The sequence below is a fragment of the Balaenoptera borealis genome (genome assembly GCF_965194805.1).
Source record: "Balaenoptera borealis genome assembly, chromosome: 1".
Lineage (NCBI taxonomy): Eukaryota > Metazoa > Chordata > Mammalia > Artiodactyla > Balaenopteridae > Balaenoptera > Balaenoptera borealis.
Genome location: NC_138860.1, coordinates 48,617,988 through 48,641,343, shown reverse-complemented (window position 1 = coordinate 48,641,343; position 23,356 = coordinate 48,617,988). Strand labels below are relative to the sequence as shown.

General features: G+C 42.6%; 1 protein-coding gene across 1 annotated transcript; it reads right to left on the bottom strand.

Annotated features, from left to right (window-relative positions):
- Positions 1 to 249: 249 nt before the first annotated feature.
- Positions 250 to 23,197, bottom strand: LOC309606345 (regulator of G-protein signaling protein-like). The gene is given in 10 exon segments (XM_082343327.1): positions 250 to 888; positions 1,272 to 1,406; positions 11,524 to 11,687; positions 11,690 to 12,490; positions 13,921 to 14,082; positions 15,097 to 15,201; positions 16,691 to 16,820; positions 18,107 to 18,139; positions 18,143 to 18,181; positions 22,029 to 23,197. Coding segments are annotated over 10 exon segments (2,163 nt in total). The 5' UTR covers positions 22,362 to 23,197; the 3' UTR covers positions 250 to 627.
- Positions 23,198 to 23,356: the final 159 nt, after the last annotated feature.

The following is a 23,356-nucleotide window of genomic DNA, read 5'->3' as shown; positions in this document are numbered from 1 at the left end:
TCTTAGGTCATCTTCACAACAAGCCTATTATTCCCATCTTACAGATGAGAGAACTGGGGCTTCAAGAGAGGTTAGATACATTGCTCAGGTTCACACAGCTGCTAGTAGAGCTAGGATGTAACCCAGATCTCTGGGACAGGAGAGCCTGTGCTCCTAACCACTTCTTTCCACTGCCTGGGTGACTGGTGTGTTATGTTGGGAGGAAGTTGAAATATATAAAGGAAAAATATATTCGTTAAAATATATTAAAAATATATTCAAGGAAATGTTTTGGACCTGATTCTGGGGGAGATGTGCTGAGGTGGAACGTGCTTTTCAGATGCATGAAATGAAGTAGTCAGTGTAACTGTGGTTTTGCTTGGTGGGCAGGAGTCTGGCCAAACTTGAGAGCTCTGGCTCCCTTCAGATCCAGTGGGGGCCTCGGCAGTCAGTCAGACCGGATTCAGATCCTGGCTCTGCCACTTCCTGTGTGACCTTGGGAATGTGCTTTATCCTCTCTGTGCCTCAGTTACTCTGTACTTACCTCATACATTATTTTGAAGATCAAATGAGGTCATCTTTGCATTGCACAGTGCCGACACATAGTAAATACTCACTAAATGTTAACTACTAATATTTCCCAGTGGCTTATGTGTAAGATAAAAAATTATGATGACTGACCTTACTTGCCAGAGACACTGGAGACTTCCTTTCTAGCCAGAGAGACCTGCCTTTCTTCAAATCCTCAGTAGCTATCTTTTGCCACTGCATAGATTCCATTTCTTCCATGTTAGCCAAACCCTGGCTTAACTCCAGAGATTCCTCAAATCTCTTATAAGGAAGAATGGTCGCTTCTTTGCTTATAGATTCTCTTTGATGCCACCTGGTTCTGGTGAGCCTGCTCTGAGTCTAAGAGAAGGGGATGGAGGCAGACAGCATTTGCTACAGGAACTAGACCAGAGGCAAGATTTTTACACCAGTCCTTCTGTGCCTCCCTCTCACATGGAGTCTGATTATTTTCAATTTGTTAAGAACTATTGTTCCTTTACACACACACACACACACACACACGCATACACATGCACACATGCACACACACACACCCATCCCTCTTCAAATCAAACTCATTTTCTATGAGGGAGAAATTCTATATGAATGTGGCTTCTTCAAATTCAGCTTATGCGCTTGAATCTTTTTCCTTGAGAGGATTACCTTTAGAATATCAGGGACCATGTCAACCCCCAGTTGTCAAAAGGAAAAAACAAAATTTATTTTACTTTAACTTACAGCACTCCTAAAAGAGCAGTTACTCCCTTTTCTTTCCTCAACCTCATGATTCCTCCCCAACTCAAAGTCCCTCCTACTGTAAAAATGAGAAACCAGTAGTCCTCTTCATCCAGTAATTCAGCATACCAGCGGCTAAGCATCTGAAATCTAAACACAACATAAGCGTTTTGAGGAGATGCTTGCTGTATCTCTCCTGCTAGTATTCATGTGGGAGAAGAGTAGGCTGCAGATTCTGGATTCTCTAATTTGGAGACATAATGGAACAACCAACATTAGCCATGACCAACCAGGAGGTTCCCTTGCCTCTGTGAGTATGACAACTCCCACCTCAGCCTCTCTCTGAATCTCAGAGAACAGTAATCAATATTTACTTAAGAAGAGAGATCACAAATCACTTACTGAAGGACAATTATTTGACATCTGCATACTTCTCTGTTCCTTTGCAAAGTACTATCTCATTTGATTTTTAAAATAATCCTGGAAACCATGCATCTCCTTTTGGTATGTCTACTCTTAATATCTCCCACTTGAAGAACTTACCCATATGAATATTTCATTTGTTTAAAACAAACAAGCAAACAACCAAAAAAATTCTCCTACAAGTCAGTGCTTAGCCAAGTTTATCTGTACTCACTTTTATTCTTCTTCTTCTTTTTTTTTTTTTAATCTTCCTGGACCAGGGCTCAAACCTGTGTCCCATGCCTTGGCAGGCGGATTCTTTTTTGTTTCTAATTTATTTATTCTTTATTTATTTTATTTTTGGCTGCATTGGGTCTTCGTTGCTGCGCGTGGGCTTTTCTCTAGTTGCAGCGAGCGGGGGTTATTCTTTGTTGCGGTGCATGGGCTTCTCATTGCAGTGGCTTCTCTTGTTGCGGAGCACAGGTTCTAGGCATGCGGGCTTCAGTAGTTGTGGCGCACGGGCTTAGTTTCTCCGCGGCATGTGGGATCTTCCCCGACCTGTGCTCGGACCCATGTCTCCTGCATTGGCAGGGAGATTCTTAACCACTGCACCACGAGGGAAGCCCTATTCATTTATTTATCTGACAAATATTTCCTGAGTGCCTCCCATGTGCCTGGCACTGTGCACATGACTGGAAATATACAGATCAATATGCTACAAGACTGGTTCTCAAGGAGCTCACCTTCTAGCAGGATGAACAGCGGTATGACTTATGCTATGATAGAGGTGAGAACAAAGTTCTTTGGGAACATAGTGGAGGAAAAATTATCTATGTTTTGAGTTCAGGAAATCCAGGAAAAATTCATAAAGGCAAGGAGATTTAAACCAGAATTTATGCTTTGCAGGATAAGTAGGCGCTCACCATGTGGACGTGGAGTAAAGGGCATTCCAGGCAGTGGGAAGAATTTAAGAAAAGACACAGAGAAGGGATGTATGTATGAGTATGATGAGTACTCCAGCATGGCTGAGGCGTAGCATTCCTGCAAAGAGCTCAGGGATGGGGCAGTGGCAAGGGATGAGGCAGGGGAGGTTGGTTGGGACCATATATAAGGGACTTGAATGCTTCGGTAAATAGTCTGGACATTATTTTGCAGGCAATAAGCTGCCAATAATTTTTTTTTTTTAATTTATGGCTGTGTTGGGTCTTCGTTTCTCTGCGAGGGCTTTCTCTAGTTGTGGCAAGCGGGGCCCTCTCTTCATCGCGGTGCGCGGGCCTCTCACTATCGTGGCCTCTCTTGTTGTGGAGTACAGGCTCCAGACGCGCAGGCTCAGTAATTGTGGCTCACGGGCCCAGTTGCTCCGCGGCATGTGGGATTTTCCCAGACCAGGGCTCGAACCCGTGTCCCCTGCATTGGCAGGCAGATTCTCAACCACTGCGCCACCAGGGAAGCACTGCCAATAATAATTTTAAAGGTATGTCAAATTGTCTCCACAAACTGCCCAAGTCATGCTGCCAGAAGTGAGTTTAAGAGTATGAATCCGTAACTTTCTCAGATCTCCTAGACTCCTAGGGGAACCAGAGTGAAGTATATTCCTGAAAGAATTCAACTCAGTGATTGAATAATAGCAATACATAATGTAATATAGTGTTATTGACTAATGGATAAGCTCTAAATATCTATATTAAATATGAAAAATAGACTTGTGAAATGACTATTCTATTAATGTCTATTCTGTTTTCAAAGATTTATGAATGGTGATGACAACATCATGGCATCATGAGATGCTCTCTTTGCCTCTCTCCTTCAATTTACAACCAGTAAAACATCCATAATTAAATAAATATTCCTCTGCCCAACACATCAGGATGCTGAGGGGTTCCACACATCTATCTGTACATCTAAAGATCAGTGGACTGGCAGAGGCACCTTCACCCCCAGCTCTTACCCCATTTTCTCCCCTCCTTCCCAGTCGCTAAGCCCATGATCCAGGTTCTTCCAGACACAGTGGAGGCGCCCAACATCCCAGTGCCTCAGGTGGTGATGCCCGTGACAGCAATGGCACTGGCAGCAGCAAGGCATCAGCAACCTCAGAGTCACAAGCAGCAACCGTGAGGGCACCAGTGACAACTCTAGCAGAGGTGGTGGAGGATGAAAAGTGCCAATTCTCAAATACAGCCAGAGGCTGCTCAGGTAAAAGAAGACAAAAACTTGTGCTATAGCACCACCTACTAAAAAACAAAAGAGGGCTTCCCTGGTGGCGCAGTGGCTGGGAGTCCGTCTGCCAGTGCAGGGGACACGGGTTCGAGCCCTGGTCTGGGAAGATCCCACATGCCACGGAGCAACTAAGCCCGTGTGCCGCAACTACCCAGCCCACACGCCTAGAGCCTGTGCTCCGCAATGAGAAGCCACCGCAATGAATAGCCCCCGCTCAGCAATGAACACCCAACGCAGCCAAAAATAAATAAATAAATTTATAAAAAAAAAAACAAAAAAAACAAATCAAACAAAAAAAACAAAAGAAAAGCCTCTAATTACTAACTTTTTGAATGGTTAGAATCAAGTTAAAAAGCTTTACCTAAAGAAGAAAGATGCTTGGTACTTCAAATGCACTGGCAGAGGAACAACTCATCAAGCACGATGAAAAACACAATGACGCGGTATCACAAAAAGAAAACGACAATTCTCCAGAAACCAAACTTAAAGTCATGAAATATTGCCATTTAACTGATAGAGAATTCAAAATAGCTGTCATGGAGAAACTCAGTGAGCTACAACAAGACTTAGAAGAGCAGTTCAGTGAGTTCGGGAATAAAATTAATAAAGAGAAGGAATACTTTACCAAAGAGGTTGAAACTTTAAAAAAGAACCAATCAAAAATTCAGGACCTGAAGAACTCAATAAATGAGGTGAAGAATACATTAGGAGGCACTGGAAATAGAGCCAACCATATGGAAAAGAGAATTAACAAGGTCGAAGACAGAAATCTAGAAATGATACAGGGAGAAAGGGAGAACTAAGATCTAGAAGAAGAAAAAGAAGGGGAAGAAGCAGAAGAAGAAGAAGGAGAAGAAAAAGAAGAAGGGGAAGAAAAAGAAGAGGAGGAAGGAGAAGGAGAAGAGGAAGAAGAAAGTCTACAAGAATTATCTGATACATTAGAAAGGGCAGCATAAGGATAATGGGTATCCCAGAAGGAGAAAAGAGGGAGAAGGGAGCAGAGAGTTTATTTAAAGAAATAATACAAACCTGGGAAAAGAGCTGGATATACAAGTCCATGAAGTTAAGAGAACACCTAATTACCTCAACACAAAAAGACTTTCTCCAAGACACACTAGAGGGAAGAAATATGTGGATATATGTATATGCATAGCTGATTTACTGTGTAATAAAGCAGAAACTAACACACCATTGTAAAGCAATTATACTCCAATAAAAATGTTTAAAAAACCCCCCAAAACAGAAAACAACCTCAATGACAAAGAATTTTAAAGGCAGCCAGGGGAAAAATGGATGGTAACCTACAGAGGAACCCCCATCATGTGACCAGCAGATTTCTCAGTAGAAACTCTACAGGCCAGGAGAAAGTGTAATGACATATTCAAAATATTGAAAGCTTAGAAGCTGCCAGCCAAAAATACTCTTTACAGCAGAGTTATCCTTCAGATATAAAGGAAAATAAGGGATTTCCCAGACAAACAAACACTGATTTCATCACCACGAGAGCTGCCTTACAAGAAATGTTGAAAGGAGCTCTTCTACCTGAAATGAAAAGGTAAAAGTACAAAAAACTTTGAGTGAGGTGATAAATAGACAGAATCAGAAAATTACAACTCTGTATCATAATATGTTGTTAAACACAATTATAGCATAAAGGTCAAAGGGAAAGATCAGTAAAAATAACTATAGCTACTTCAGTTTGGTAATAAACTCAACATAAAAAGGGATTATTTGAGACAACAAAAACGTAAAAAGGGAAGAGGAAAAGGACAGAACCCTTATAAGCAAGTAAAGATAGGATGCTATCAGCAGAAAAAAGACTATATCATCTATGAGACGTTTTATACAAACCTCATGTTAACCACAAAATATTAGTTTAGAGCAGAGACATGAAACAAAAAAAAAAGAGAGAGAAAACTGAGAAAAACATCATAGAAAACCACCAAACTAAAAGGGCAGACAGAAAAACACAGATAAAGAAACAATGGAGATACAGAGCAACAAGCAAAAAAAAGATAAAAGACAGTACTAAGTCTTTATTTATCAATAATCACCCTAAATGTAAATGGATTGAATTCATTAGTCAAAAGACCCAGTGGCTGAACAGATTAAAAAACAAGACCCAACTATATGCTGCTTCCAGGAGACTCATCTCAGCCCTAAAGACAAACACAGGCTCAAAGTGAAGGGATGGAAGATGATACTCCAAGCAAATGGCAGCCAAAAGAAAGCAGATGTAGTTGTACTCATATCAGACAAAATAGACTTCAAGCCAAAAGGGGTAACAAGAGACAAACATGGACACTGTATAATGATAAAGGGGACAATTCATCAAGAGGACATAACAATGATTATATATGCACCTAAAATAGAAGCATTAAGATATATAAAGCGATCATTAATAGACCCAAAGGGAGAAATTGACAGCAAGACAGTAATAGTAGGGGACTTTAATACCCCACTTACATCAGTACATAGATCACCCAGACAGAAACTCAACTAGGAAATAATGGCCTTAAATGAAACATTGAACCAGATGGATTTGATAGATTTGTACAGAATATTCCATTCAAATGAGTAGAGTACACATTCTTCTCAAGGGCACATGGAACATTCTCAATCATAGACCATATGTTGAAACACAAAACAAGTCTCCATGAATTTAAGAAGATTGAAATTATATCAAGTATCTTTTCCAACACAACAGTATAAAACTAGAAATCAACTACAAGAAGAAAGTTGGAAAAATCACAAATGTGTGGAGGCTAAACAACAGGCTACTGAACAACTATTGAGTCAATGAAGAAATCAAAGGAGAAATTTTAAAAACCTGAAGACAAGTGAAAATGAAAATATGACATACCAAAATCTATAGGTTGTAGCGAAAGTGGTACAAAGAGGGTAGTTTATAGCAATATAGGCCCACCTCAAGAAACAACTCAAATAAACAATATAATTTTGTACATAAAGAAACTAGAAAAAGAAGAACAAACAGAACCCGAAGTCAGTTGAAGGAAGGAAATAAAAGATTTATGATTCTATCTAATAACTAGTGAATAAACGATCAAATTGATTTCTTAAGAAACAATGCTTAATAGAGCATTTTCCATTAGAAGAAATAATCAGACATGAAGCAAAATGATAGGAATAAATAATAAATAAAACAGTATCTAAAATCCCATGATTGCTTTTTAAAATTTGACCTATTTTTCTTTTTTCTCTTTTTCTTAATAAATTTATTTATTTATTTATTTATTTATTTATGGCTGCATTGGGTCTTCATTGCTGGGTGTGGGCTTTCCCTAGTTGTGGCGAGCGGGGGCTACTCTTCGTTGTGGTGCACAGGCTTCTCATTGCAGTGGCTTCTCTTGTTGTGGAGCATGGGCTCTAAGGCACGCAGGCTTCAGTAGTTGTGGCACACAGTCTCAGTAGTCGTCGCCCGTGGGCTCTAGACCTCAGGCTCAGTAGTTGTGGCACACAGGCTTAGTTGGTCCATGGTAGGTGAGATCTTCCTGGACCAGGGATCAAACCCATGTCCCCTGCATTGGCAGGCAGATTCTTAACCACTGTGCCACCAGGGAAGTCCCTATATTTTATTTTTCTCCAATTCTTTTTTGTTAGAATGTATTAGAGTTTCCTTCAGAATTGTGTTTGTCCATCACTTGGTAAACCTTCTTGGCCTCTCCTCAGAACAGTGTGTAAAGAGCTAGATAGTAAATATTTTAGTCTGTGTGGGCCACAGACCAAACGGTCTCTGTTGCAATGATTCAACTGTGTAGTTAGAGCACATGATGACATGTAAACAAACAGGCATAGCTGTGTTGCAATAAAACTTTATTTATGGACACTGAAATTTGAATTTCATATAATACCCATGTGGCATGATGCATTCTTCTTTTGATATTTTTCTACCATTTAAAAAATGTAAAACCACTCTTAGCTCACTGGTTATTCAAATACAGGAGGTAAGCTGGATTTGGCTCCCAGACTGAAGTTTGCTGACTCTGCAGTAGACTGGGGGAATCTGGACACTGGCTCCACACTTGTCAGGAAACAGCAGTGGGACCTTAGACCCTGCTCTATCATCTGTACAATGAGAGAGGAGGCTGAGGTAACCTCGAGGGCTTCGTCCTATTCTAAGGTTCTATGGTTCTGATTAAGGGTCATAAGAGGTGAACATTTGTGTACTACCACTTGCCAGACACCATACACACAGTGTCTTTCTTTGAGGGAGCCATTATGATCTCCATTGTACTGATGAGGAGACAAGGATCAAAGGGGCCTGGCAGCCTTCTGCCTAAGATCAAAGGATTTGAAAGTGGAGAAGCTAGAATTCAAATTCACTGTTGTCTGCTCTCCTCACTAAAACTCAATATCCTTTGTATCTTTTACTTTCTTTCAAAAGGAAACTTTTTATTGTTGTAAAATATATATAGCATGAATTTGCCATTTTAACCATTTTTAAGTGTACAATTCAATGGTGTTAATTACATGCGTCATTATGCAACAATCACCACCGTCTATTTCCAAAACTTTTTATCACCCCAAATGGAAACTCTGTACTAATTAAGAAACAACTCCCCATTTTCCTTTCCCCCAGCCTCTGGTAACTATGAATCTATTTTCCATTAGATTTTATTTAATTAAGGACATTTTAGTTTACTTTCTTCTCATCCTACTTGGTCTCCTGCTAGTGTCTATGAAACTGCATACCCCAGACATCTTCAGCACCATCTCTCAATCTTCCCCTCTTTGGTTAGAAGCAAGAGCAGACTTTAAGGCTGATGCTCTGTCTTCCAGGTTCAAACCCTTTTCTCTCTACTTATTTACCTTTTACAGTATAGTATCCTCAACATAAGTATAAACTTATTGAATTCACAAATATAATAACAAAATATGATTTTGTCCCAATTCTCTAAAATTAGGACAAATTCTAGAGGAATTTCCTCTATTCCATGTGGACTCTGTTTCCACATCAGTGAGTCAGAAGTCAGGATGTAGACATATTAGCTGGCATGCTATCAGCATTCAACAAAAGCTGATTGTATAATTGGAGGATGGTTGAACAGGTGGATGAAAATCAGAGTTCTCACCGAAACAGGTGTCTCAGACCAGAAAAGATTGTGGCAAAGCCCAAAGAAGGGTCATCTCCAACTAGGACTAATTGATTCAACAAATGTCTGTTGACATTTGACTGTCTATCAGCCCTATTGAGAACTAAACACTACACTGCCAGTAGTTTTCTAGATGCTGTGGAGACAGTAGTGACGAATCAGACAAAAACTTCTGCCCTCATAAGGAGAAGGAAAATAAGCAAATTAAGTTAAATATATATGTATTTATATATACATATATATAACACAATATATATAACATACATAACATATATATAGTGTATTTATTTGAAATATAGTACAAGTATATTATATGTGTATGTGATAGATGTACATTGTATACACAAATGCACACATGTGCATTGTAAGGATTATACATGTATTATACATGCATGCACACAAAGTGTGTGTATCTATGTATGTACGTATGGAAGGATGGATGCATTGATCCAGATCGTGATAAGTGCTCAGGAGAAAAGTAAAATGGAGATAGGGTTGAAGTTTTATATAAAGTGGGCAGGGAAGGCCTCACTGAGATGACTTGAGTAAAGACCTGAGGGAGTGGGGGACTCAGCCGTGCAGGCATCTGCACGTTACATACAGCAGGAGCAGCACAACCGAGCTAGGGGTGTGTCTGGCTTAGCCAATGTGATGAGCACAGAGGCAGAGGAAGATGAAGCCAGAGAGGAGAGGCAGAGGACAGATAGTGTAGACCTTGTTAGTTTTAGCAAAGGCTTTGGCTTTTACTGGAGACAGCCATCTCTTTTCAAGGTCCTCACTGACTTTCTTTTACTTACTTTCAGTTAAATTACACAGTTTATGTTCTGGCAGAATCACTGTGGCCACACTGGAAATGAACCTGCTGAGGGCCAAAAGCAGACCCAGAGGCATCAGGTAGGAGGCCACTGTAGTGATCCAGGCGAGTTTGGACAGGGCTTGGATGAGAGTGGTTGTAACAGGTGAGGGGAAGAATACCAGACTCTGGATATATTTTTAAGGTTGAACCAACTGGATTCACTGGTAGACTAGCCGTGAGTGTGAGACAAAGAGGAGAGTCATAGACGATATCAAGATTTTTAATCTTAGAAACTGTGATAGTCCAGCATTATCGATAACACAAATACCTTCAATATCTTTGCTGAAGACCAAAGGCCTAGAGAGAGAGCTTTGCTGTGTGGATTTGCTGATCCAGAAAGCACAGTCTATCTAAGCCTTTAGCCCCAAATGCCTCTACAAAGGGTGGGGAGGGGAGGAGAGGGGAGGGAGGACTGCTCTGGAGCTTCTACTACTCAAGAACTGTGCAAACAGCTTTGGCTGTGGACACACTGGACTAATCTCATCCCTACACTGCCCAGATGTGCAACCCTGGATAATTAAGGTGCATTAGAAATTGCGCTGGATTTAGAGCCAAGGACTCCTGGATTCTAACCCTGATTCCTCCTCTAGCCTGCTGCATGCCTTTGGGCTAATCCACACACCCTCTCTAAGTCTCATTTTCCTCATTTGTACAGTAGTGTCAATAATACTACCCTGTCTGCTGCTTGGAGGTGCTAAGAAGCCCAAAGGAGGTAATGAGTGTGCTTATCAGGTAAATATGTTATAATGCACCAAATAGCTTTTTGTTTATAGCCATTGCCCTCCAGATCCACTCTCTACCCTTCTTCACCCTGCTTGTGCCTGGGGAAATTAACCTGTATGGACACATCAACACACTCCCTTGATCTCTCATTGGATATATCCGGAGCTGGTAGGAAAAGGGAAACAAAATGTCGAGAGTGAGCTTGGAATACCTATTCCCCCTGATCCTTCCAGACGTCCCTCTACTGACAATCACAGCTCCTGCCAAGTGCTCCACTCTACAAAGCTCTTTATCTCCTGGTTCTGGTAACTGCTCCCTCTCTTCCACTCTTCAGGCCTAAGAGTGATGAAGGTGGCCCACCCTTACTGGCCCTGGGGTATTGCACGGGGTATCCACTGTGGTTTCCCTACCCTCCTTTGTAAGTAGTGCCTTTTTATTAAGCTCTCATCTGTTACCCAATTTGGCTCCACCATTTGTTTTCTGCCAAGATCTTGACTTACAATCATCAAACTATTACTTCCTGTGAGTCTCCAGGATAGTCCCGTGCTTTTATCTAATGTTTGGGGATAAGAATAAACCCTCCCACTTGGCCATTTCCATGATGGCTAGTCTAGGAAAGGGAGACCCTGTATTTCAGTACATGAGGTTTAGAAAAGAGTTCTTAAAATTTCCCTCAATAGAACAGTCCGAGGTTCACAGTTTTGGGAGACTCAGTATAAGGGGGAATTGAAGACCACTCCTCCGCCTCCATCCTACTTTGGAGTTTTGGCTGCTTCTTGGGAATTTATATAACTTGTTCCTAAGTGATCAACCAACTCTTCAATATGGAAAGGGTTGTGTGGGTACTTATATCATTAAGTTAGTCAGGATAGATAACCAGATAGGATTTTTGGTGAGTCTTGACCTAATCTTCCAGATACCAACCCATTTCTGTGAGGCATGGCCTACATTGCAGATCTCCTTCTGGGATCTGGGAATCCAGAGGTTCACATCCCCAGATGGCAGCAGCTCCTTCAGGCCTTTGATGGTTTGGGATTTTAGTGGTAGGCGTAGACCAATCTGCTCATTCAGGTAGAGCTTACAGATCCAGTTTCCCAGAATGTGACGAAAATGGCTTTCCCAGTCTTCCTGTTACTCATCAGGACACTGAGGAAATGGTGCAGGTCCTGCCAGAGGTCCAGGAGTTGGACCTCCACTTTCAAATTTTGCTTCTTCAGGTGGTCCCAGAAGGGAGTCCCTGCACAGGCATCAGCACACAAGGCCCAGTGGGTGTACCCCAAGGAGAGGTTTTGCTTCACGGACTTCTTGATTATCATGTGGGGGGAGTAATTGATGATGGGGGTGACAGTCCTCAGGTGGGTAGAGAATGATGTCTCAATAAGGCCCTCCATGTGGAGGTGGCTCTTGGCTTTGTTCTGCACGTTGGACTTCTTGGCACAAAGAATATCCTTTTCCTGGGAACCAATGATTCTCTCCTTTGAAGAGGTCTCTTTAAGGGAAGGCATTTGTATAACCAACTTGCCTTGAGGAAACAGCTCCTGGGGGAGCAAAGTGTTGGTATCTGGATTGGTATTCATTTCCAGAGACCAAGAGCCATGGTCTATCAAGTGCCACATCTTCCTCTTGGCCCTCCTGCTCGAGTACCGCTTCTGGGGGTGGTGGCCCTTCTTGATGCTCATACTCAGAGGGAGCCCTCCTACGTGGGTATAGCAGATACTGTACAGGCGAGTCTCGTATTCCTGCATCAGAGCCTGGCACGATTCCTGCTTGGTCATGATCGTCTTAGCGTGGGTGTAAAAGTTAGGGAGCCAATAGCTCTGGAGTTTGAACAGAGCCACTTTTTGCATGTGGCTCAGGATTTCCCTCCTGGTGGTTGACTGGTTGGGATGCCAGATAGAAAGGTTCAGAAGGGCCTCTGGAAAGAAAGATACAGGATGAAAATGATGTGGGATGGTGAGGTTTTTGAATTTTTCCAAATGTTTTTGTGTATAGCCTTTCATTCATTCCTCACGCAATCCTGGGGTGTAGAAAGGTCAGATATATAGTGAACATGTTTTTAGGGTTTGTTCAGCACACAGTGACCCCTTACTCTGATTACCTTCCTTCTTCCCCAGAGAAATAACCATTTTGTGGGATTCCTCAAGTTACTTTTTAGACTACTGAAAGTTATTGTAAAGAAAAGCAAGAGGTACACGAAAACATGTTCGAGAACAGGAAACATGTACCTCTGAATGGGATTTCTCAAAATTAGATCTGACTGAAGGAAAGAGTTTGGACTGGACAAATTGAAAAAATCCCAACTAGCCCTGATTTTAGTGTCATCAATTCTCAGTTATCTATATGAATAAAGAGGAGTGTGACTAAGCCCAAACAGTGAATCTTCTGGAACACATTTGTATTTGGGTTAGGAACGCCTTCTCAGTTAATAAATAAATACATTGGAATGAATCTGATGTTCTAGAGAAGGGGTTGGCAAACTTTTTTCTGTAAAGAGCCAGTAGTAAGTATTTTATGCTTTGTAAGCCATATATAGTCTCTGTTGCACAGTCTTCTTCTTCTTTAAGCCTTTAAAAATACAAAAACACTCTTAGCTCATAGGCCACATGTACTGCATTTGGCCTGTGGACTGTAGTTTGTTCTCAAGAATCCCAATTGAAAAATAAAACAGGGGCTTCCCTGGTGGCGCAGTGGTTGAGAATCTGCCTGCTAATGCAGGCGACACGGGTTCGAGCCCTGGTCTGGGAAGATCCCACATGCCGCGGAGCAACTAGGCCCGTGAGCCACAATTGCTGAGCCTGCGCGTCTGGAGCCTGTGCTCCGCAACAAGAGAGGCCGCGATAGTGAGAGGCCCGCGCACCGCGATGAAGAGTGGCCCCCACTTGCCACAGCTGGAGAAAGCCCTCGCACAGAAACGAAGACCCAACACAGCCATAAATAAATAAATTAATTTAAAAAAAAAAAAAAAGAGCTAAAGCAAGCAGTTTAAAAAAAAAAAAAAAAAAAAAAAAAAAGAAAAATAAAACAAAACAACAACAAAAAACAAAACAAAACATGCCATGCAGGCTTAGAATTGCAGGAGCTATTCTATTACCCTGTCCCAGTTCCCCTTCATTCTTGCCAGCCATTCTTCACTGACAAGTACTATCTCAGGAACAGGCACATACCAGCTTCAGACAGCTGGTCTCTCTCAAGCCCTTCCCTGTTTAGGGTTGGGGTTCCCACTGATATCACTGATGGAGAGGGAAGCAGTCTGCAAGGCAAGAGACTGAGGACTATCAGACACTGGATTCATTTTTTCTTATATCTCCCAGGGATTTCACTTCAGATATGCTTTATAATTCTTACCGATGTTCATATAGCAGAGAGTCACCACCCATGAGCTTTCCTGCAGATGGGTGGCCTTCAGCATGAAGAGGAGGGACAGGTAGTGGTCTCTCATTTCCAGGTCCATCTCATTTATGCTCAGAATCTTCTCAGCAAGAATCCAGAAATCCACCAGCTCTTCACCTACAGGTCGGACAGGATAGGATAGGCACCGAGCTGCACCCCAGTCTTGCCCCTCAGAGGCTGCATCTGCATGTGACTTCTGATCCCCCGACCCCCACCCACCAGCTTGCTCTAGTGCCTCCAACATCACCTTCAGCCACTCCTTTGGCTTAAGGCATCATCTCCAGAAACGTCCTAATGCAGGAGCTGATGGGAGGCACGGAAAAAAGGGACTTAACGGATAGGAGTCTTTCATGAGTTTTTTTTGGTTGTTAGAAAAACTGTCAGTTTAGGGAAAACCACGAGACTCTGGGAATAAATCATTAGACATTTAGGTTTTGTCCAAAAAATAAAGATCAGGGGTAAAAGAACATTTCCTAGATCATGGCCCAGAGCAGCCTGCAGGAGGACACTGGAGCCAAAAGGTGCCAAAGACTACATTTCCTGCTTCACAACTTTGCCAGGCTGAAGTCTGAGTGACAAACTGTAAGACAGTCGGTCTAGTTCTTCCCTGCCTGATCCCTGGAGATCCAGAATTTCACCTTTAAACTAGGATTTGTTCCTCCATGAAATTTAATGATGCTGAACTGGAATGTCAGCCAGTGCTCACTGCCAGCCTCCTAGACTCACCAACTACTGGACCCAATAGAACAGAAAGCAGGACACCCCAACCTTTTGCTACAGGGATTTACTTATGGACTTGTTCCTTGTCTGTCTCCCCACTGTCATGGCAGCTTTGGGAAGCAGGGACTTTATGGCTCTTGTTCACCTTTCTATCCCCACCCGCAAGCACAGTGGCTGCCGTACAGTGGTGCTCAGTAAACATTGTTAAATGAATGAATGAATGGAAGGGACTCTGATTGCTTTTGCCATAACCTGCACGATGGACCCCAGATTTAAGACTTTTACCCAAACTGCATTATAATATATTTTTTATATTCACCACAGACATACAGAACTGTTAGCAGTGCTCCGGAGGATCCTGGAAGCTGTTAAAAACTTGCAAAGGCCCAAGGAACAACCCCAAGAACCCACCTGCACTGCCCTTGAGGTAGGTACAGAAGCGCCACATCCCTCTGACCCCGCCAAGGCATTTCTGGAGTAGCCACTGGTCTGCCTTTTTCCATCTCATCATCTTGGCTATCAGGAAAAGTCCATGGTGAGAAACTGAGAATGAGCTCTTCCCCCGGTCCCTCTCTCAGCCTTGCACATGGCCAGACCCCCATTAGCTCAGTGTGAGTGAGGAAAAATGGTGACCGGTGAGATGAGTTGGGCCCTGATTATGCGGTGCTTTTGAAGGTAGGCACCAGACCCTGTAGTGACATTCATCACGTGACATGGGATGGACATAGAAGTATGTGTACAATCCACAGATCAATGTTACCCTCCAACGAAGGCCCCTTGCCTTCTATGGTCCCCCCCTGACAGCAATGTTCCCAATACATATCAATATATTGAAGGAGGTAGGTGAGTGTAATGGGCGATCTGTTACAACATTTTACTCAGTGGGATCTCCCGAATCTTAACGTTCCCTGGGTTCCTTTTTCATTTGGCTACTTGAGCTGAGAATCAAGTTGTCAAATCAACCCTAGATGGAAATCTTATTCATTCATTCTTTCTACAAATATTTATTATATGCCTACTAAGTGCCAAGTACCATTCTAGGTGTTCAGGATACATCCATAAAGAGAACAAAAATCCCCGCCCTCAAGGAGCTTATACTCTAGCAGAAGAGACAGACAATAAACAATAAGCATAATAAATACATTCTCTAGTGAGAATGAAAGTTATAAGTATTACAGGAAAAAATGAAACAGGAAAGGAGGATGTAGAGAGAGCTAGGGCAGGGGTTGGATGAGTGGGCAGTGGGCTGTCAGGGTAGCCTTCAATGAGGAGGTGAGAGCTGCCCAGAGACTTGAGGTGAAGGGAGGTGCATGTGAATACATGGAGGAGGAGCGTTCCAGGCAGAGTGAACAGCCAGTGCAGAGCCTCGAAATGGGAATATGTACCTATGTCTGAGGAACTGCAGGGAGGCCAATCTGGCTGGAATGGAGTGAGCAAGAGAGAAGCAGAAGATGAGGTCGGAAAGGCAATGGAGCCAGGTCTCCAGGACCTGGGAAGGCATTTTAGGGGCTGGATTCCACACTGAGATGGGAGCCATTGGTGGTGGTGGTGGGGAGGGTCAGCGAGCAGAGGAGTGACATGAACTAACGGAAGTTTTAAAAAGCTCACCCTGGCTGCTGGGAGCAGGCGAACAAGAGCAGCAGTGAGGAGACTGATTCAGAGATGATTTCAATAGCCAGGTGAGAAATGATGGTGGCTTAGGCCAGGTGACAACAATGAAGGTGGTGCTACCTTTGATTCTGAACATATTGTAGGCAATTTGGCCATCATTAACTCTCTCATTTCTGGCTGCAGTGAGACAAACAGCCCAGCCCATCAGACTCCTGCTTGTTGCTCTTGGTTCTGATTTTTCAGCCTATGATTTCGCCACAACACAGCCTGAGCCAACCGTACGTCTAAGGCTGTGAAGGCAGCCCGTATTTGTACCTTACTGTAGGGCTGACAGGCACAGGATGTGTGCAACCTAGCTGCCCAGGTTTCTCCCCACACACACCCGCGTGCTTACCTCCTTCTGGGGACTTAACGAAAGTGAGGAACTCCTGACAGAGAATGTAATGGAAACACAAGTCGGTTTTACAGAAGAAAGGTAACCGGTATTTTTCCAACCAGGTCACTAATCCATTGTACTTTGCAATCTAGAGTCCAAACAAATAAGGAACAGAAAAGAGAAATGGAACTGAATTGCTAAGAAATGCAGCTTAGCAAGGGGCAATAAATAACCTCATGCTTGTAGTATTTGGCCCAGAGGAGAGGTGTGTTGATGAAAAATAGTATCTAAGGGAAGCAGAGACTGGGGTTGAGGTTCTCAAAGGACTGATTGGTAGGAAAGGAAAGGCTTGTTTTTTCATCAGAAAAATCTTTCTTATTCCTGGGTGAGGTTGTTTAAGAAAAGGTCAAAGTAAAAAAAAAAAATCTAAGTTTTGCTTGAGAGAAGAGAAGCAGGAGAGATGTTAGTCTGTTGTGTCAAGTCATAACTCTACTCAACTTGCTTCTTTGTAAGCACACTTACAATTTCTCACAAGCTCCCAACCCATATCACCAGCACAACGTGTACAAAAACACACAAACACTCACACATAACATCATTTAGAATACGGGATGGATTCCTGAAGGATCTACCTACCAGAGAAAGGAAAAGAAAATAAAAATTTTAAGTCTCGGGGTTCTCCTAAGAAAGCCAAATATAAGAATCGAGTGGAGTGTCTTTCTCAGCTCTCCAGATCCCAGAGCAAAATAAAACCTTGTTGTGAGCATGGCTGAGTGATCTTTCTAATGCCACATGTCACAGGTAGGGCACGAGGAAGCCATTGATGAGTCCAAGGTCTACAGAGTGGAAAAGGAGAACAGGAAGGGGGGAAAAGGAGAAGAGAAAGACAGTGGACAAGGACAAGGAAAAAACATATAAAGAGAAAAAAAGATTGGGAGAAAGATATGCCTCATGGTCAAGTAGTAACTAGGAACTGTCGAGTGTCATCTTGATTTGAGCTACACCTTACTATGCAAATAATTGCTATGTGGCCCATGGGATGCACTGCCTATCCCACACCCATGGCAAGCATCGCCAATCAAGTCTCAGACTCCTTCTGGCTTCGGTGTGGCCTCAGAGTTCTCTCAACACAGTGCTCCAAGCATCTACTACCAAAGGACCACAGTGGACACGAGAGGTTAATCCCTTTTGCTAACCATGGACTAAAATATAGAGGAAAGAACTCACCAGCAGTTGCTTGCCCAAGTGGTAAAAATGCAAAAAAGGAGAAATGTCTACCTGGCTTGATGCTGTTTGTCCTACTTACCTTCTTTATAGTTTCTTCCATAGTCACCCTCAGGAGCTCCTATCCCTCTCCCTCTCCCAATCCACACATCAAATTCAGCTGCCTCTTCCCCCATCCCAAACTATACACCATTCAAGAATCATACTCACCAAGTCATGGGGTATTTCTGGCCACAAGCTCCACTATGAATTTTCGAGAGTATAAAATGGTGTCTGACCAAAGACCTGCAAAAGAAAGGTAAGAAACAGCCAAAGGGGTCTAGAGTTTCTCTTCATGAAAATGTCACAGTTCATCTGCAGCCACAGGCGAAGAGAGGTTCCATTGCTTTTCTATTTCAAGGGACATTAATTCTTAACTTTATTCCACTGAATCAACTTGCTTTGTGCAAAACAACCAAGAAAGATTAAATTGCAAGATTCATTTATCTTTGGCTCCATCCTGACCCGGCCTGGGCGTTATCTTGCCTGTGTGCAAAGGCCAAAGCTCATGACATTAAAAGGTATTTATTTAGTGTATTGCATTATTCATTTCTACAGGACTTAGAAAGTTAGAGCAAAGGCTTAAAGCCTTTTCATGAAGAGAAATACCTTTGGATTTGCCTAAATTCTTTAACTGGAGAAAGTAGAGAGAACAGAGGACGTGAGGATTAAAGGTACAAATTACTTAGGGGGGCATTAAGAGTGTCCAAAATTGATAGAAAATTCTAGGCTACTGTCCTCTTTTGTCAGGGAGAAGGGTCTGTGACCTAGGCAGCTTTGAGATTAATGTGAAAGGGCTTCTATGTTTACAGGTAGCTATGCTTAGAAGTCTGACCGTAGGCATCAAAATGTCTCAAAGTGTCCCCAAAGTATTTGTGATAAACCAGAGGGGCTAAAGTGAACTCTCAGCACATCACGTCATTCTGACCATCTCCCCGAGACTGGAAGCCCCAAACTTTTGTCATTCTGCGGCCCCCTCCTTCCCTTCCCTTTGTTCTTGGCTGTATCGATGGAGGGTGATTGTGTTGCCTGCACTTCACAAATATCGGTCTATGAAGGAGACTCAATCCTTCGTGACCCCTCCCTGCTCTGCACTCAGTGTTGGACAAGACACGCCCTGCCTGGCATGTGAAGTTACCTTTATGGGATGTGCGGAGGGACTGTGAAATCACGAGATTTTGTGGGAGTAGTGTGTGGGAGCATTTTCACCATGTGACATTTGTGCCATTCAGGGCAGGAGGCTGATGTGGAAAACACGCCGGGCCTGGAGCCACAGGACCTGGTCAACTCTAGGACTGCCCCAGATTTGCCAAGTGATCTTAGACAAGTCATTTAACTTCTGAGACCCATGTGTAAGGAGGGAGTGATGTTGACCTTACAGGATGATTATGGAAATTAAATGGTAGAAATTTGTAAATTGACAGCAGCATTCAACATGAAATACCACTGTCTTCCTAAATAGACCACAGCTACTTAAATGGCCAGGACTTTCTCAGGATTCTACTTCCCACATTACATTCGCCATTTCTATAACATTATTGTGGGGTGCATAATTAAGTTGACAAGCTGATTAGCTAAAATGCCTTAAGGTTACTTCTGAAACCTTTCGTTAAGACAGTGGCAGATGCTGGAGTATGAGTGAGGATCACCCCCAAACACCTGCTCTTCGAGGCCTTTTCCTCCTTCCCTTTTTTACCATGTCACTTTCACCGCCATCCACCCAGGCACCGAAGCCTGCTACCCTGATCCCTCTCTTCTTGTTACCACCTCTGTCTGACATTCAAAGTGATAGGTCCTGCATTTCACTTTGTGAAAAATCTCTCCTACTTATCCATCCTCTTCATCATTTTGCCTTTAGACTCTCATCACCTCTCACCTAGACTCTTGAAATAACCTCCTGACTAGTTTCCCTGCCTCTACTGTGGCCCACTGACAGCCCTATCCATGGCCAGACTTCTGCAGAAATAATTTTCCTGGATGAAAGTCTGATCATGTCACTCCTTTACCTAAACCTCTGATGATTTTCTATTGCCCGCAGAATGATGTCCAAACTCCTAAGCTCGGCCTCCCTGCTCTCGGAGGCCTGGCTCTGCAGCCTCATCTCCTGCTATGTCTGCCGGTCACAACTTTTTCCTCAGCCTTACTGAGTTACTTAGAGTTTCCCCCAAGGTGCCATAGGACTGTATTCCATGGTGCCTTTACTTACTCTGTTCTGTCCCTAAAGGCTCTGCTTCTCTTGATACTCAACCCCCCAGTCTTTTCCTCTTGCTTCTTTATCCACCCTTCCCTCCCCATCTTCGTCCCCAGCCAATTGTCAAATAACTAGTCTTCTTTCCAGGCTTGGTTTGTGTGACCTCTTCACTGGCTCTTCCAGGTAGGAGTGGCCTCTTCCTCCAATGTACTCCACTACCTCCTAGAGACTTCAATCATGTCATCCACAACCCTTTGTGCACTCACCTTAAATATTGGTCTCTCACATTAGACTGGAATTCCTTGAAGACACAGATGGTATCATTAATATCTGTGTCCCCAGGACTAAGCCCAGTGTCTAGCACAAAGTGGCCACCCAATAGGTGTTTGTGGAATAATAGTGTTTTTTCCTAGTTTTGTGAAATTTCACGTTTTAACAGGTAGCATCCATGGAAAAGGGTGCACTGAGATGAGCAACTATTTATAAGGCACCAGCATTCAGATGTAACCAAATACTTAAACCAAAAAAGAAGCAGGATTAGTGTAGGTTTGGGTTTAAGAATATTTTGATGTTTGAGGTTTGTTTTAGTTGCATAGATTGAGAACATATATAGATTTGGTTCCAGTTAACAACTCAGCAATTGCTATCTGCCAAACACCGGGTGAAGGGAGTAGAGCAGAGTGAATAATCCATGGTCCTTTTCCTGGAGGAATTCACAACTTCACAGTCCAGTGGGGGAGATACACACATATAACACAAGAGAGTTGCAAAGTGCCAAGGGGCACAGAGGCAGGGAGAAATAAGTTCCTATTGGGAGGACCTAGAAACTCCTTAAGCAGAGCAGGATTTAACTAGAGATCTGAAAAATGGTTAAGAGTTTGGTGGGTGAAACTATGGAAGTTAAGAACACAGTCAAGGAGAAGCGTAGAGGTGGGAGAATGCCAGGTGTGCTTTGCAAGTGTAGAGCGGCCATCACTGCAGCTCTGGGTACCAGCAAAGTGTGTGATGAAAGATAACTCTGGACAGGCAAAGGAGATCAAGGAGGCTGGGGATTTAGGATATCATTATATCAATAATTGGAACTCCTGGAGATTTTAGAGGATTTTCTACTTCATATTTATTTGCTCAAATTGAAATAGTTTTGATTTGGTAAGAAGTTAATTTTTAAAAAAATGCTGGAGAGGGTGTGGAGAAAAGGGAACCCTCTTGCACTGTTGGTGGGAATGTAAACTGTTACAGCCATTATAAGGAACAGTATGGAGGTTCCTTAAAAAACTAAAAAATAGAATTACCCTATAACCCAGCAATCCCACTACTGGGCATATACCCAGAGGAAACCATAATTCAAAAAGACACATGCACACCAGTGTTCATTGTAGCACTATTTACAATAGCCAGGTCATGGAAGCAACCTAAATGCCCATCGACAGATGAATGGATAAAGAAGATATGATACATATATACAATGGAATATTACTCAGTCATAAAAAGGAACAAAATTTTGGGTCATTTGTAGAGACGTGGATGAATCTAGAGACTGTCATACAGAGTGAAGTAAGTCAGAAAAAGAAAAACAAATATCATATATTAATGCATATATATGGAACCTAGAAAAATGGTACAGATGAACCTGTTTGCAGGGCAGAAACAGAGGCACAGATGTAGAGAACAAGCATATAGACACCAAGGGGGGAAAGTGGCGGGGGGTGGTGGTGGTGGTGGGATGAATTGGGAGATTGGGATTGACATATATAGACTAATATGTATAAAATGGATAACTAATAAGAACCTGCTGTATAAAAAATAAATAATATAAAATTTTTTTAAAAAGGCACTCAGCTCAGTAAGATTCATTATTCAGCTGTTGATGAAACATTTGGATTTAAGTCTGAGAATGCTTACTAGGAGAGAAAGAAATGTGTTGAAAAAATCAGCAAAGATTTCATCCTCTAGAAGAATTACAAGATTTGTAGAACCAATTATCTCTATATGGGGAGAAAAAAATCTCTCATAAGCAGGATTGCTTTGAGGATGGGAAAATGAAGCAATTGAATGGATCATTCCACAGGGGTAAATCTCAGCCTGATGATGGCTTTTAGGGTCATCTAACTCAACTTCTCCCCTCTCCAGGACCCTCGTCTGCAACATCACTCTGCTTAAACACTCCCAGCTGTGGGGAGCTCCCCACCTCACAGGACTGCCCATTCCATTTATGAAGAGAGAAAATAGTTTCATAAGGTCTTTCCTACCGTGAACTGCCTTCCTTTACCTTCTTTCCATTTGTTGAAACTCTGCCCTCTGAAGCTTGACTGAATTCTTCTAAGTCCTCTTTTAATGGACAAAGAGCCCATATTTACAAAGTCATTACAACCTTCTGCCTACCTCCACCCCTTCTGGCTAGTCACTAAGCATTTCTTCAATAATTCATCACATGGCCTCCTTTCTGTCTGGTTCCCTTCTCATTGGCTGAAGGGGCACCCACAACTCAAGCATTCCACATCCTTCCCAGAGAGGAGCATAAGACAACTATTACCCATGTTCTATGTTATATTAGCATGGCCAGAAATGGGGTTAGCTTTCACCATCTTTAATTTGTGCAGTCACTTTTCAGAAATCAAGTCAAATTTCAACTTGTCGGTTTGGGCCCAACAGTAAAACCCCAAAAAGAGGTTTTTTGAATATATTGGTAATGCAACATGTTTATTATTTCTCTCAAGCTTGATCATTGTGCTTCCCAAGTTAATCTAAGGAAATAAGTGTTGACTGTCTCAAAGCCAAGCATAGAGACCACAGGTGGACTAGGTGGCCTCTCTAAGTTTATTCTAATTCACTGTCTCTGCTTTTTAGTGTATAATGTCAACTGGTAAATAGTAAGTTAATTGTTCTATCAATGGCCCAGCATTTTTCCATCATGCCTAAAGTGTATAATGAAAGACTTATAGGGCTTCCCTGGTGGCACAGTGGTTAAGAATCCACCTGCCAATGCAGGGGACACTGGTTCGAGCCCTGATCCAGGAAGATGCCACATGCTGCGGAGTAACTAAGCCCGTGAGCCACAACCACTGAGCCTGTGCTCTAGAGCCCACGAGCCACAATTACTGAACCCGTGCACCGCAACTACTGAAGGCTGCGCGCCTAGAGCCCGTGCTCCACAACAAGACAAGCCACTGTATTGAGAAGCCCACATACTGCAACAAAGAGTAGCCCCTGCTCGCCGCAACTAGACAAAG